Source organism: Capsicum annuum, chromosome 2 (assembly GCF_002878395.1).
Source record: "Capsicum annuum cultivar UCD-10X-F1 chromosome 2, UCD10Xv1.1, whole genome shotgun sequence".
Classification (NCBI taxonomy): domain Eukaryota; kingdom Viridiplantae; phylum Streptophyta; class Magnoliopsida; order Solanales; family Solanaceae; genus Capsicum; species Capsicum annuum.
Genome location: NC_061112.1, coordinates 3,791,686 through 3,805,695, shown reverse-complemented (window position 1 = coordinate 3,805,695; position 14,010 = coordinate 3,791,686). Strand labels below are relative to the sequence as shown.

Below are 14,010 nucleotides of genomic sequence, written 5' to 3'. Positions count from 1 at the left end.
GGGGGGAAAATGTCTTTTCTCTAAAATATATGTTAAATGATTGGAATAAACAAAAAAGAAATTAATTAAGAAAAAAACCTGATCATCATATGTGGTTTGATATTCAATGAGTGGTACTGCAAGTTGAGCTTCATGGTCCATATCATTCTGTAGACTATCCTTGGGAGGTATACAACTTTCGGACAATAATTCTGGGACTTCCTTAGAACCCTCAATATTGACAGTTGAGGTATTATGTTGAGTTCCAGATGCTCGAATGATGTTATAGATATATGTCCAAATATACACTGCTCCTATCTGCACAATGTCAATATATCCAAAGATTAAGGTATAAAATTACTAGCATTCAAAGGTCTTTTGGATCTTATATATATCAGCAACAATATGGGAAAATTGAATCTAATCAAGAATCCAAAATAGGATGCAAAAAGTATAAAGACATAGTAATTTATATTATATGCACTGACAGTCAATGGCGAAGGTAAAATTTCCACTCAGGAGGTTAAAAAATAACAAAAAGTAGACATGCAAAGAACTCAAGAAGATTTAAAATTTAATATATATCAAAAAAAAAAAAAAAATGAACCATATATACGTGGTTTAATTTCCTGGTGTAGGAGGTTCAATTGAACCTTCTTAATTCCACCCCTAGCTCCGCCCATGCTAATAGTGTATATTATTTTTTACGCGATCATTGTGTTTTAACTTATTTTCGGAGGTTAATTACTTGTCTTATTTTTTGGGTAACTAAAAAGAATAAACATATTTCAATCCCACAAGTGAGGTAGTGATCTGAAGAGGCTATAGCCTATATATGCAAGTTACCTTTATTTTTATTTTTTTTTGGGTAAAAAGACTTATTTTTTTAGGTTATAACTAATTTTGCTAATGATTGTTTACCCTTTGTTGTCTTTAAAATGACCTAACATAGGTGCAAGTTTAAAACTAATTATGTGGTTGTTGTCGAAGAAAAAGACATAACGAGAGAGAGTTGTGTAATGATTCGTACCGCCATAGATAGTGATGCATAGGCCTTTCCATTGGTGGAACATGTTATTGAATCTCCAAACGGACTATTCTTCTCCTCACATACTGCTGGAATTATAATTAGAAGCAAGTTCCCCAAATTCCCTAAAGAAAAAAAAAATCAAACACCTTTCAATAAGTTCAAATATATATATTAGTTTGAGATTGTGAAATATACTATGAGAACTAGCTAGTTTTCATTTTACTATGGAAATGTGTTGGAACATTATAAATTTATACTTCATTAATTTTAATTTATGTGACATCGTTTGATTTAGCACATTTAATAAATTAAAGAAAGTAAGACTTTTAAAATTTATGGTCTAAAACAAACCTTAAACATTTATATGATTATAAATCATTTCATTGAAGTAAAAGTTGAATTTGAAATAAAATTCTTTCTAATTACAGAAAAATTAAATTTTTTTTTAAACTGACAAAAAAAAGTGTACCACATAAATTAAGACCGAGGGAAAGGGAGTAGCATCTGTAGTTTACCTGCAGCACAACAACTAATAACAAGGCCATGGAGTTCTATGGGAGTTTTTGTGATTCTCACAAGTATCCATCCAAGTGCTGAACCGATAATAAACGTAAGAAGGATGTTTACCGGCATGAACCATCTATGCATAAAAACAAAAAGATATAAATTACCTATTGAGTGAAGAGCAGGAGAACTGATTTTTAGGCACTTAACGTTTTTATCCCCGTTTTGTAAGTCTTTTTACAAGAGATCTTCATTTTTACATGTAAGATATCTAAAAAGACATTTTCTTTTATTTATTTTGTAAGTGGTCAAGAGATCTTAGTTCTTCATGAAAAAACTTCATGCGGCAAAAGAATGTAGCAGCAGCGCATAAAGTACATAAAGAAAATATACCCACAATGAAACAATGTTGCTCGATGTAACTGTTTCAGCCAAGCTGCTACAGACCAGCGCAGGAGTAAAAATATAAAACACAAGCTGCTCCAAGCATTCAACAAAAAAAAAAGTACTTAAAGGCCCGTTATATGGTTATGAAGTTATGAAAACTTTCATTAGAATGCTTTTCTTTGTCCAATATAATTATTGACTTCTTACCAACTCCCAAAGGATGGTGAGACTGAATCAGATACGAACAATGAATCTATGTCTGTGGGAAGAATCAAGGTGTCGGCCCGCCTTCATACTATGCTAAAAGAAGGAAAAACTTACATTGTTCAAATGGTGCCTTGCAGTGGAGCCAAGGAGATTGATACGTCCGAGAGCAAGAAATAAGCCAACAGCAGTAATTATGAGTGTTTTAAGAACAGGCACTAATGCCACCACGAACAACTCCACAAATGCCATCCTGAATTAAGATGAGCACTTTCAAGGAGTTTCCTCTATATGTTTTCTTCCACCAGGGGACTTTGGTCAGAATTTTATAGTAGTAGTTTTAAATGCCGAAACTGCATGCTGTAATTGACTCAGGAATTGACAACCCATCATATTTGTGCCCACTAGTTTATACAGTGGACAAACCAATAGTACATAAATAAATATTCAGACAGCGACATATATACATATATATGGTAATTAGGTACTAAGAGAAGTTGAGGCAGTGGTATAGAATGGTTGACAAAGAAAATGGCCAGGTCCCAGTTATACAATTTAAGCTGGTCATCATTATTGCAAATGCCGAGTAAATTTCTCTTTTGTCTTGCTAAGGATAAAAACTGTCCTGTCATGTAGACATATATATATAAGTGATGATGTTTCATTTCTGCATCCATATAGCACGCTGTAAAAGTGAAAGAGGTAGCTTCCTCGCGAGAATCCAAATTCGTTTACAAGTATTAGGCCATAAATATAACATGCGCATTGACAGTGCAAAATAGGTAATTTATACTACCATATTAAATATGAATTTAAGTTTTGTGCACCGTCGGTATAGAAAATATTCTACACAATCAAGTGAACTTGACTTACTATTACAGGTTACCTAATTTTTTTCTTTAATTTTTATGTAAATAACTGGATAACCTGCAATAACAGGTCAAGTTAGCTGATAGTGTAGAATTTTTCATGCACTGACGGTGCACAAAACTTAAACCCAATAAATATTCCCTCCGTTCCATGCCATAGTTTAACCGGGCCGGAGTTTAAGAAATAAGAAAGATTCTTGATAATGTCTACCAAATTATTTTTTATTAAAAAAATATTATAATTATCTTTAATTTAGTGGGACCCATAACGATAAAAGTGGAATTGTGTCTTTAAATAATTATCAAATAAAGAAAGGTGATATTGTGTCTTTAAATAATTACCAAATAAAGAAAGGTGATATTCTTTTTGGACGGACAAAAAAAATCGCGACACATAAAATAAAACAAAGGGGGTATAAAGTAATTAAATATGGAAGAAATTCTTACACTTTAGGTTATCTTTATTGTTGTAGTGTAACTAATCTTTTTTTTTTTTTTTGTAACAATGCGATATATTAGATAAACCAAAATAGAGGTTTGTTACAAACTGCTGACTTTTTAGTCAGGTACAAAAATATGAGTATCAGCATTCTGATAATTAGTACATTGATTGATTTTCCTAGTAAACTCAGTTCCTAAAATGTCTGCCCACACATGTTTTTGTCCATACACCGGAGGAACTGTCAAAAAATTTGTTGTGCCAAAGAGCTTCTTTATCGCTCCTTCTTTTGCCAGACAGTCTGCAACATAATTTTGCTCTCTAAAGACATAGGTCACTGGTGGATGCCCCACCCTTCTCAGCAGGCACCTGCAAGATTCAAGAATGGGCTTATAATGCATGTTTCTAGTATTTAACATATGGATTATCTTTGTTGAGTCCACATTGATTTCAATAGGGAAAAGATTCTGGTTTTCCACCAATTTGAGTCCTTCAATGAGTGCTAAAAGCTCCATTTGGTTATTGGTTCGTGGGGGAAGCCCTTCACGAAGCCAATAATCCAATCCCCCTTGGCATTTCTAATACAACCTCTTATGCCTCCTATATCAGGGTTTCCAAGGCACGCTTCATCAGTGTTGAGCTTGTAAGGGGTGTTTAGAGGCGGGAGCCAACGTACAAGAACAGTGGTTTCTTGGTAGGTGGTAGTAAGTGGAGGCATAAGGTAAGAGTATTCAACACAATTAGCATAAGCATTCTTGAGAGAGGGAGAAGCATTAGAGTTGTTAAACAAGTTATTATTTCTGCAGCTCCAAATTTTCCACAAACAAAAAGAGGTTAGAGATTGAAAGTTGATGTACTGATCCGCCTTGTGGTTAGCAGAACAGTTCCAAACAGTTTCTAGGAAGTTCTCACTATTAAGGTTAGTGATATTTGGGGTACTAAAATTGATCTTTCGGAGCAAAATATCCCAAAGTGTTTTGGCTTTAGTGCAGTGCCAGAAGATATGAGGGATATCCTCATTTTGGTCCGGGCAGAATTTATAATAGGGTTCTAGGGGTACACTCATTCGATTCAGAGTTGAATTGTAAGGGAGCCTATTGTGACTTAGGAGCCAAAGAAAGTGTTTTATTTTGTTAGGATCTTTAAGGACTAAATCTAATTGTAATGGCCATGACAAGGAGAAGGATGAGTTGTTGAGGTGATGAGGTTGTAAGCACTTTTAGTAGGGGAAATTCCTTTGTCAGTGATAGTCCAAATAGGATAATCAGTAGGGCACAAGGTATCAGGAAAGAAAGTATGATGAATGGAGTGGGTAATAGTCATAGGTAGTTGGAAGGGTAGAGAAGATAAATCCCAGGAACCATTTTTCCATAAGTCAGAGATTTTCATGTCCAACATGTTTTGAGGCAGAGGACCTTGAATAATACTGCTAAGAGGTTCGCTATTGGGGAGCCATCTATCAGTCCAAAAATTTACTCTATCCCCCTTGTGGATAATTGTAACACCCCAATTTTCTGAACTGAAACGTTACACGGTGCTCATGACCCCGAAGGACCACAAGCTAACCCATGACTGATATTTGTACCTATAAACTGTATAATATCTTATAAAATATGCAGAAACATGAACTGTAAGGCCATAAGGTTCAATACTAATACATTTTTGAAAAATATGGTATAACAATACCAAAAAGAGACATAAATACTGAAGTCTGAATATCTAATCTGACATCTAGTCCAAAAGCCTCTAACTAAACTGAATAAGGAGTTGATGGGACATGTCCCCAACTAACTCCAACTATTGAAATAAAGTGAAAACTGAAATAGAAATGAAATCATCATGTCCTCGAAGGATGAGGACTCACGTCTAACTCTGACTGTTGATCCTGGAATCTACTGCTGATTTGGAGCTCATGCCTTTGAACCTATGGTGTAACATAAGAGAAAGCACCATAGCACAAATGCGTCAATACATCTGAATGTACTGAGTATACGAGTGAGGTAGGCTAAATGAAAAAAGTTATATGCATAGACAATACTGACTGATATGAACGTGATAATACATACATGCATACATAACTGTAACTGAACTCGTGGAGATACAGACTACTGAGTATGAATACTGACAACATGAGTGTACTGATAATGACATTCTGAAAGACTGAGTTTACAGATATTAATATGTAAATCACTAATAAGTGATGGATTTGATACTGTATTACTGATATACTAAGAGACTGATATTGCATTACTGATAAATGAATGATTGTTTTTGACAGTTCGAATTATGAAAAACTGGTCTGATTGACTGTATCTGATAGTCCTGAAGCTGAGTACTGATAGCATGAGTTTTGATAACTTTTGTGATTGATAGCATAAGTGACTGTATCTGACAGTCCATAAATCTGAAGGAAACTATCTGAGTTCAATTCTATTTCTGAGTTGACTGTATCTGACAGTCCTCATATACTGAAATCTGAAGAACTATCTGAGTTCTTTACTGAGACTGGGTAGCTATAGCTGACAATCCTGAAATCTGTAACTGAAACTGTGGGAAGTAGTTATCTAACCGACATGCCCCAAATACGGTATAATAGCTAAGCTGGGGTCCAATCTCTGCCCCGACTGGAGAGGTGTCAATACCGCGCCACTGGTAAGGACAGCTGTGAGAACCCTATACTGGCAGGTACTTAATGAGAACGGTGGGAACCCTAAACTGATGGGTTAAGCCACCTCATCAACCCTAATATGATGTGTTAAGATGTCTCAACCTACGCTGGCTATGTAGTTCTAGAACACAAGGATGACTACTAAGAATCATACCCTGAACTGGCGGGTGAGTTCCCATCCTTGGGTTCACTCTGTGCTAACTTCTACTCCCATCTGAAGGACACTGAACTGAATAACTAAGTTGAACTGAATAACTGGACTGAACTGATTAGCTGAACTGATATTGATTAACTGGACTGATACTAGTGGTATTGTTTATCAGAGCTAAACTAAGTTTACTGGATTCCAATGACGGATGAAACGTATTGAGTTCTGAGGACTGGTTGAGAGTACTGAAGCTACTGAGATTGACTGTGAATACTGAGGTTGCTGAGGTTACTAAGACTGAGATTACTTAGATTACTGGACTACTGAGATTACTAAGATTTTTGAGTTTTCCTGAGTCACATGACTGACTGAATTTTATAGATCATGGCTTGACTGAGAGTATCGCGAAAACATAATGTTATGCAACCCTAGTTGTTTTTCTCCTATAGTGCTCTTGGATGATGAGCTTTGAGATGTTAATAGGGTTGTAATGTGTTTAGAAGCAATATATTTTGTAGAGTTAAGTTTAGGGACATGTAAGGAGTGTTAAAAAACTTAATTACCCTCAAATAACTCAAAACAGAGTGTTTTTGGCATTGGAACTGACTTAGGCGGCGCCTAATCAATCGCCTAAGTTTGGTTGGGCGGCGCCTAACCAATCGCCTATCCTTACTGTCTTTCACGAAAATGGGCATAACTTCTTGCTCGGGTATTAGATTAAGGCAAAATTGGTATTGTTGGAAATATAATTCGATTATCTACAATTTGGTGGGTCTAAATCAGCCACAATACCACATTAACATCAAGTTATACTCGTTCAAAGATGACCCTTGCAAAATCGAACACTAAAACTTAATGGATTCAGAAACTCTTAGCTTGTATTACCTTAAGTGACTCATATGAACATGATTAATGTATCATAAGCTATCTTATCGCTAGGATACTCATTGTAAGACATGCACTAAAATACTACTCACAGGATAGGAGGTTTCATACACAGGAAAAATGGTTCGTCTCCTAGCTTAGAAACATATGGGGTATTACAATATCTCCTCCTTGGGAACATTCGTCCTCAAATGGAAATTAACTGAAGCGGGAGAGATGATAAGATGAAGTACGTACAAGACATACACTATTGAAACATGGTTTCATGACTGGCATGACTGAAAGCTAAGCACAACACACTGAACATGCATATCTGATGCATAAAAAGCTGATTCATGAATGTAAGACTGAGGATTCTAATAAAGTAAGTTTTCTCAAAATGAGAATGCATATCTGATGCACAACTAAAAGGCTGAATCCATGCATATATGATCCATGATTATATGAATGACATAATACGTGAATGCATGACTGAAAGTACTAATGAGCTAATCACACATATTTGATGCGTGAATTCATGACTAAACTTACTCATGAACATGCAATAGTAAAGGTATCAAGTTTGAACTGAAAACTGAGCATGGAACTGAATCCAAGTTTGGCACTGAAATATGAACATGAGAACGAGTAAGTTTAAGGAAAACTATTACCTTGAACTGATAATACCGATAAGTTTGAGATTAATTACTCCATATGCATGATCGAAAACATGAGAACATAACTAAGTCTAGGAATTGATAGATATACTGAATATCATGATCTGAACTGAATCTTGAAAACATGGCATACGATTAAAGTTGGAGTTTGAGGGTTCACTTATGAGTATCCCTTCTCCAAACTGGATTCATCAAAACAAAATAGAGCAGCATGTTTTTGTCATGAAATTTTGGGGGTATGATGTATCTCCCCCTTGGGACACTATGTCCCTCAAAGAATACTAACTTGGATGAGCTACTGAGGGGAATTGAGGCGATGCGCAAGACACCTAGAAACTGAGTCATGACTGAATAGCTAGGATCTAAAACTGAGACATAATACATGAACTGAGCTGAACACGAGTGCATAAACTGATAAGGAGCTAAAGATGTCAAGGGTCCTTTTGACGGTTTGACAGTTAAAAGTATCTTCTCTAGTAAAACGAGTTAGGTCATCAGTAAAGAAGAGATGTGACAACTTGGGTCCTCCTCCACTGATAGCAATAGGGGTCCAATTAAGGGTATCCACCTCATATTCAATCCTCCTAAAGAGAAGTTCCATGCAAAGGATGAAGATGTCTGGGGATATGGGGTCTCCTTACCGAATTCCCCTAGAAGGAGAAAAGAAAGGGATTTTAGACCCATTTATGAGGACAGAGATAGAGGAAGTGGAGATGCAAGACATAATGAGTTTGGATAGAAGGGGTGGGAATTTAAAGAAAGAAAGATCTTATCTGATGAAAGGCCATTCTATCCTATCAAAATTTTTTTCAAGGTTAATTTTGAGAATCATATTTCCTTTAGCTCTCTTTATTTTAGAAAAGTGATTCAAGAATTCCTGCATGATGATGGCATTGTCAGAAGCTCTTCGGTTAGGCAGGAAGCTTTCTTGAGTTGGAGAAATGATTTTACTCAAGAATGGTTTGATTCTATTGGCAATGATTTTGGTTATGATCTTGTACTAGTATTTTGACACTTGGGGATAAGACAGAGGTAAGTTGTGTTCACTTCTTTATCCATTTTACCCATAGAGAAAACTTTGTTACAGAAAGAAATAAGCTGGCTGTGGGTAGAGTCCCAGAATTTCTGAAAAAAGAGAGGGTGAAGGCCATCTAAACCTAGAGCTTTGGTGGGTTTGAAGCTGAAGGTAGCTTTCTTTATTTCAGAAATAGTGAGAAGGCTATCTAACAGAGCACAAGTAGTTTAAGGAATTGAACCAGTAGCAGAGGGGTTAGTGATGCAATTCCTAGTGGAAGTGGAGTGCTCAGTAGTGTAAAGGGTTCTGTAGAAAGACATGATTGAGTTTTCTATATCCCCCTGGGAGTACCTCCAGTTACCCAGGTCATCTATTGTTTTTCCTTCTTCTGTTAAGAGTGGAAGTGTGGAAAAAACTAGTGTTGGCATCTCCCTCAGTTAGCCAATTAACATTAGATTTGACCTTCCAGAATTCCCATTCTAATCTGAGGATTTCCTTATACTGGGTAGTCAAAGAATCTTCGAAATTATGGAGGAAGGAACTAGTGGGATAGTGAGGGCTCCATTGTATCCCAGCTAGTCTTGCTAATAGGTTTTTCTTCTTAGAATGGATGTTACCAAAGACATATCTATTCTAAGGAATAATAATTGACTGAAATGAGTGAATGGGACTTGTAAGATCCTTACTATTCTAGAAGGCTTGATTTATTAAGTTTGGGAAGTCCGAATGAGAGCACTACATGGGTTCCATTCTAAAAGGTTTCTCCTTAGGATGTGGTTTGGCATTCAGCTGGACCAGCATAGGGCAGTGGTCGGAATGAGTTCTTGGGAGATGAGTTACAGAAGACTCCGAAAAGAGATAAAGTCATTTCACATTAGCTAGACATCTATCAAGTTTTTCAAGGATAATATTATTACGGTGATGGTATATTTTTTTCGTCCAAGTGTATTTACTACCCTTGAAGCCTAAATCAACTAGCCTACAATGATTGACATAATTCCAGAACATGTTGACTCTACTGGTCGCTATGGGGTTACCCCCATGTTTATCTTAGGCTAAAAGGACTTTATTAAAGTCTCCCTCTACCTGCCAGATGGTATCAGGATGATTTATAATAGTGTTAGCCATAAGGGAGAGTTGCTCCCAGAGAGATTTTCTAGTATTAACATGAGGGCTAGCATAAATTATACTAAGGAACTATGAGGAGAGAGGAGAATTTACCTTGACAGCAATATAGATGCTTTGAGGAGTGATAGATATGTCCATGATGTGGAACATATCCTCTTTCTATATAAGTACCAGCATACCGGACATACCAATGGTGGCAGATTGAATCATACAGTCATAGCCAAGGTCTTGAGTTAGCTGGTGGTAATCACTCATTCTAGTTTTAAAGAGAGCTAGTATGACAGTTTTATGAAGACATAACATATCATTGCAATGGCTCCTGAATTCGGCATTATTTGCGCCTCTAGCATTCCATAGTATTAGGTTCATCATTATTTTGTTGTGAGGTGGAGAGTAGTTCGCAGTCACTGATTTTTCTTTGTCCTGAGGGTCCAGGGATGACTGTGGTGAGTTGATGTTGATCATTGTTTTCAGGGGGTTTAGAGATATCATGAATTTTTCCCTTGTCAGAACACTTGGGTATTTGATGCTCATTGTAAACTTGGTTAAATTCCATGGAATCAGGATTACCCACATCTCATTTACTAATTTTGTGAATCTTAGGATTACCCACATCTCATTTACTAATTCTGTGAATCTTAACCCTATCTGTTTATTTAGAGTGGTTACTTCTGTTATGGGAGTTTTCATGGTTGCCAGAATAGCTTCCATTTCTCGATTATTTGTTTTTAACATTTCCAGGGTTTTTTCTCTTTACCATATCTCTGGAGTGGTAATGTCCTGATGGACTTCCACTTAAGAAGGAGAAGTTTCCAGTGAAAGCACGCAGGGTCCATTTTAGAGCAGGAGAGGATTTGGTGGCGGGAAAAAAGGAAGAGTCTATAAGACTTGGTTCAAGATGGCTGAGAGTGTCTCCGTTGACAGGCTCTCTATTGGGTGTTGGTTGGCAGCTGCCAGTAGGGTAGTCATCCAGAGGTTGTTGCCATAGCTTGCTAGACTTTTGTTCAGGGATTCCCTTGACCAACAATGCGAGATACTCTGGGTTTTGGATTATTACTTGTACCCGTCTCCCCTTTGCTGTCCCTTGAAAGGTGATCGACATATTCTGTAATCCCATTTCTAACCAAGAGATTGGTGTATGGTCCAGATATGATGGTGCTAAGATTAGAGTTATGGGGAGGTGGTTCATGTGAGAGGGTTCTGAGGAGTGAATTTTGTGAGGAGATAGCTTGAGAAGGTGGAGTAAGAGAAAGGGGATATTTATGAAAAGTCTTAGTGGAAACATCATCCTTTTTAAGATATATAGGATGATGATGGTGAGAAGGGCAGCTGGAGGGATTTCTAGAGGCGCCAGTCTGCTGGAGAAGACTGTTTGACTGGTTGATTTGACCGGGGATAGTTATGTCACTCTGAGGGGTTAGGGTGTCAACGTGATTAAGGCTTCAAATTTGTTAGTGGAGCCCATATTGGCCTTACTATTTTTATAAGAAGAAGATTGACTATTAAAGAAACTGTTTGGGGCCTTATCCGGGCGATTATTCATACTCAAAGGCTTTGACTATTATTAAGAAGGTTGACCATTAAAGAAACTGTTTAGGGCCTTATCCGAGCGATTATTCATACTCAAAGGCTTTGTACCTTTTTGTTGGGCCCAACTGGTATTTCCTTGTTGGGAGTTTAGGCCCTGGGAGCCAGAAGTTGGTCCTCTTTTGGAAGTTGGAGAGATGGGCCTTTTCTTATTTCTTACCGAGTTGGGCCTGTCCAAATTTAGGTGGTCCAAATTTGGGGTACTATTATCCTTACCTGAACCACTAGGCGTATCGGCGCCTGTTGGAGGATGTGGATTCCGATAGGGTTTTTTAAAAAACTTACCTGATTTGCGGTCAAAAGTTTTCGTCTTGACATTAGGCTTGTCGAGCTAATTCGTACCTGGTACTGAGGCCTTCTCCTTTTTTGATGCGTTAGTACCTTTTTTTGCAAATGTGGTGGTCCGTCATTCCGATGCTACCTGTTGGGAAGGGGAGGACTCCGTGTTGCCTGTGTCTTCTCTAATGTGTTGTATGTATGGGCATGCTCTAATCGTATGGCCCAGACGACCACAATTTGTGCACAAGATACCTTCTCCTTCGTAGCAGGTCAATTGGTCGTGATGTCCAATCAGTACGGATGTGCGAACAGGTTACTCCATTTCGACTTGTATGCAGATACGAGCGTAGCATCCTTTGAGGGAAGAAGAAGTACACACATCTATTTTCAGCAGACAACCAATTATTTTTCTAATTTTTTTAAGGATAGTATTGTCATAAAATTCCTTTGGTAACGATGGTAACCTGACCTAGATTGTTGTGGAAGTAATTTTTAACTGGCAAGGCATAAAATTTGGCTCCCACACCCTTATAGAGATGTACGTGCCTGCGACGAACCATGGGCCTTCCAATAGGATCTTCTTTTGGCTCTCTTCAAGCGTTAATTTTACCGTGTAATAACCTCACCTAAGTCGATAAGGATAACACTTTCTTGGAGTTTCCACAGATCCATCAATTTTGAACGGAGATATTGGTGGTTTAGTCTCCTTCCGACACCTTTCAAGCTAATAGATCTTTTTCACAGGTTGTAAAGTCTGCGCTTGTCTTCTTCAGAGAGTTGAATAGCATCTCCTTCAGGGTCAACAATCGATTTTCCCATGTTTTTGAAGTTTAGAGGGATTTCGACATTTTCAAGGTTGAGACCGGAGTGCACTTCATCTACTTGTTTATAGGATGGTTTCTTTGGGGGGTCCTCCTCCATGGCGCCTGGGGTTAGGTCTGGTGGATCCGACGGAGGTAACGGTGCTGGTGGATCTGGATCGCAAGGTGAAGCGGTTGATGACAACATTGGGGATTTTAGAGAGAGGAGGGTCGTTCTCTCTCAGTGTAACTAATCTTATTTTCAAGAGAGTTTAAATATATACACCATAGTATAAATAATTTTACACAATTTCATAAGCTTTACTTGTTGTAACAAATAACATATCTTATTTCCAATATTAATAAATTCGACATATTAAGTAGGCTCTTGCATTAGTTGTACCCTAATTAAAAGTATTTTTTTATCACGTGCTTAAATTGACTGATAATATAATTATCTCCGCATTATTAATGTACGCAGCTTTAAATTTAATTTATGAAGTGTGTCAAGCTAATTATATCTGATTATTTAATTTAGATAAGTATGGTCCAAGTTATTTGAAAGCCGATATACATAGGCAAATGTAATAACGAAAAAAAAATTGAATCTAGAATTATAGTATAGTGCTAGGAACGCCCATATGGGGTATGTTGTTAATCGTCCTTCTAGACGTCAAGATGCTTACTCCAATCTTACTGCCTCATACATAATGATCGATGTAAATCTATATTTATATAAAGGAGAAATATAGAGAAGGTGATGTGACACCTCTCTATGATCTCTGTTGCTTTTTATCTTTTTATGTGGATTTTTTTGATAATTTTCTTATTTTTTTTATTTTTTTACTGCACAAAAATGAATATTACAATTGCTACTCATCCATTTATTCCTATACTTCAATGTAAGAGTTTAAATGTCTTAAAATTTCTTTAAAACTCCATTGCTCTATAATTAATTTTTAAGGTTTTTTTTTTATCTTTGGCTTTTCATTTTTCAATATGCTTTAAAATGAATATGCATGTAATGTAACTTTCTCCTTATAAATAGAAGGTATTTCATGGTCTTTTAATATCATTTATCCTTTCCATAAACGGCCAAATTCGTAGAGTTGATGTTAAAGATGGTGGAATACAAGAAAGGTATTACAAATTATTTTAGAATTTTGTAGTTTTAGTTTTCTATATAAAAGTTAAACAACAAATACTTTTATTCTCTTTTACTATTTGTAAGTGTGATGTATATTGATGTTAAAGATGGTTGAATACAATAAAGGTATTACAAATTATTTTAAATTTTTGTAGTCGTCGTTTTCTATGTAAAGGTTAAACAACAAATACGTTTATTCTCTTTTACTATTTGTAAGTGTGATGTATATTATGAAATTAATAGTGATTTACTATTCATCACAAGGAAGACATATATTGATCGAAT

At 36.5% G+C, this 14,010-nt stretch overlaps 1 protein-coding gene across 3 annotated transcripts in view; it reads right to left on the bottom strand.

Annotated features, from left to right (window-relative positions):
* LOC107853233 (protein PIN-LIKES 3) overlaps positions 1-2,603 on the bottom strand; it is a 16,712-nt gene extending 14,109 nt beyond the window's left edge. The window contains exons 1-5 of one of the 3 annotated variants that reach the window (XM_016698232.2): positions 2,222-2,603; positions 1,911-1,990; positions 1,525-1,649; positions 1,010-1,131; positions 79-297 (exon numbers count right to left, since the gene is read on the bottom strand). In XM_016698232.2, coding sequence (XP_016553718.2) covers positions 79-297; positions 1,010-1,131; positions 1,525-1,649; positions 1,911-1,990; positions 2,222-2,356 — 681 coding nt within the window. In that variant the 5' untranslated portion in view covers positions 2,357-2,603. The remainder of the gene's footprint in view (positions 1-78; positions 298-1,009; positions 1,132-1,524; positions 1,650-1,910; positions 1,991-2,221) is intronic. The other 2 variants (XM_047404501.1, XM_047404510.1) reach the window with 2 other exon arrangements.
* Between the last annotated feature and the right edge of the window lie 11,407 nt (positions 2,604-14,010).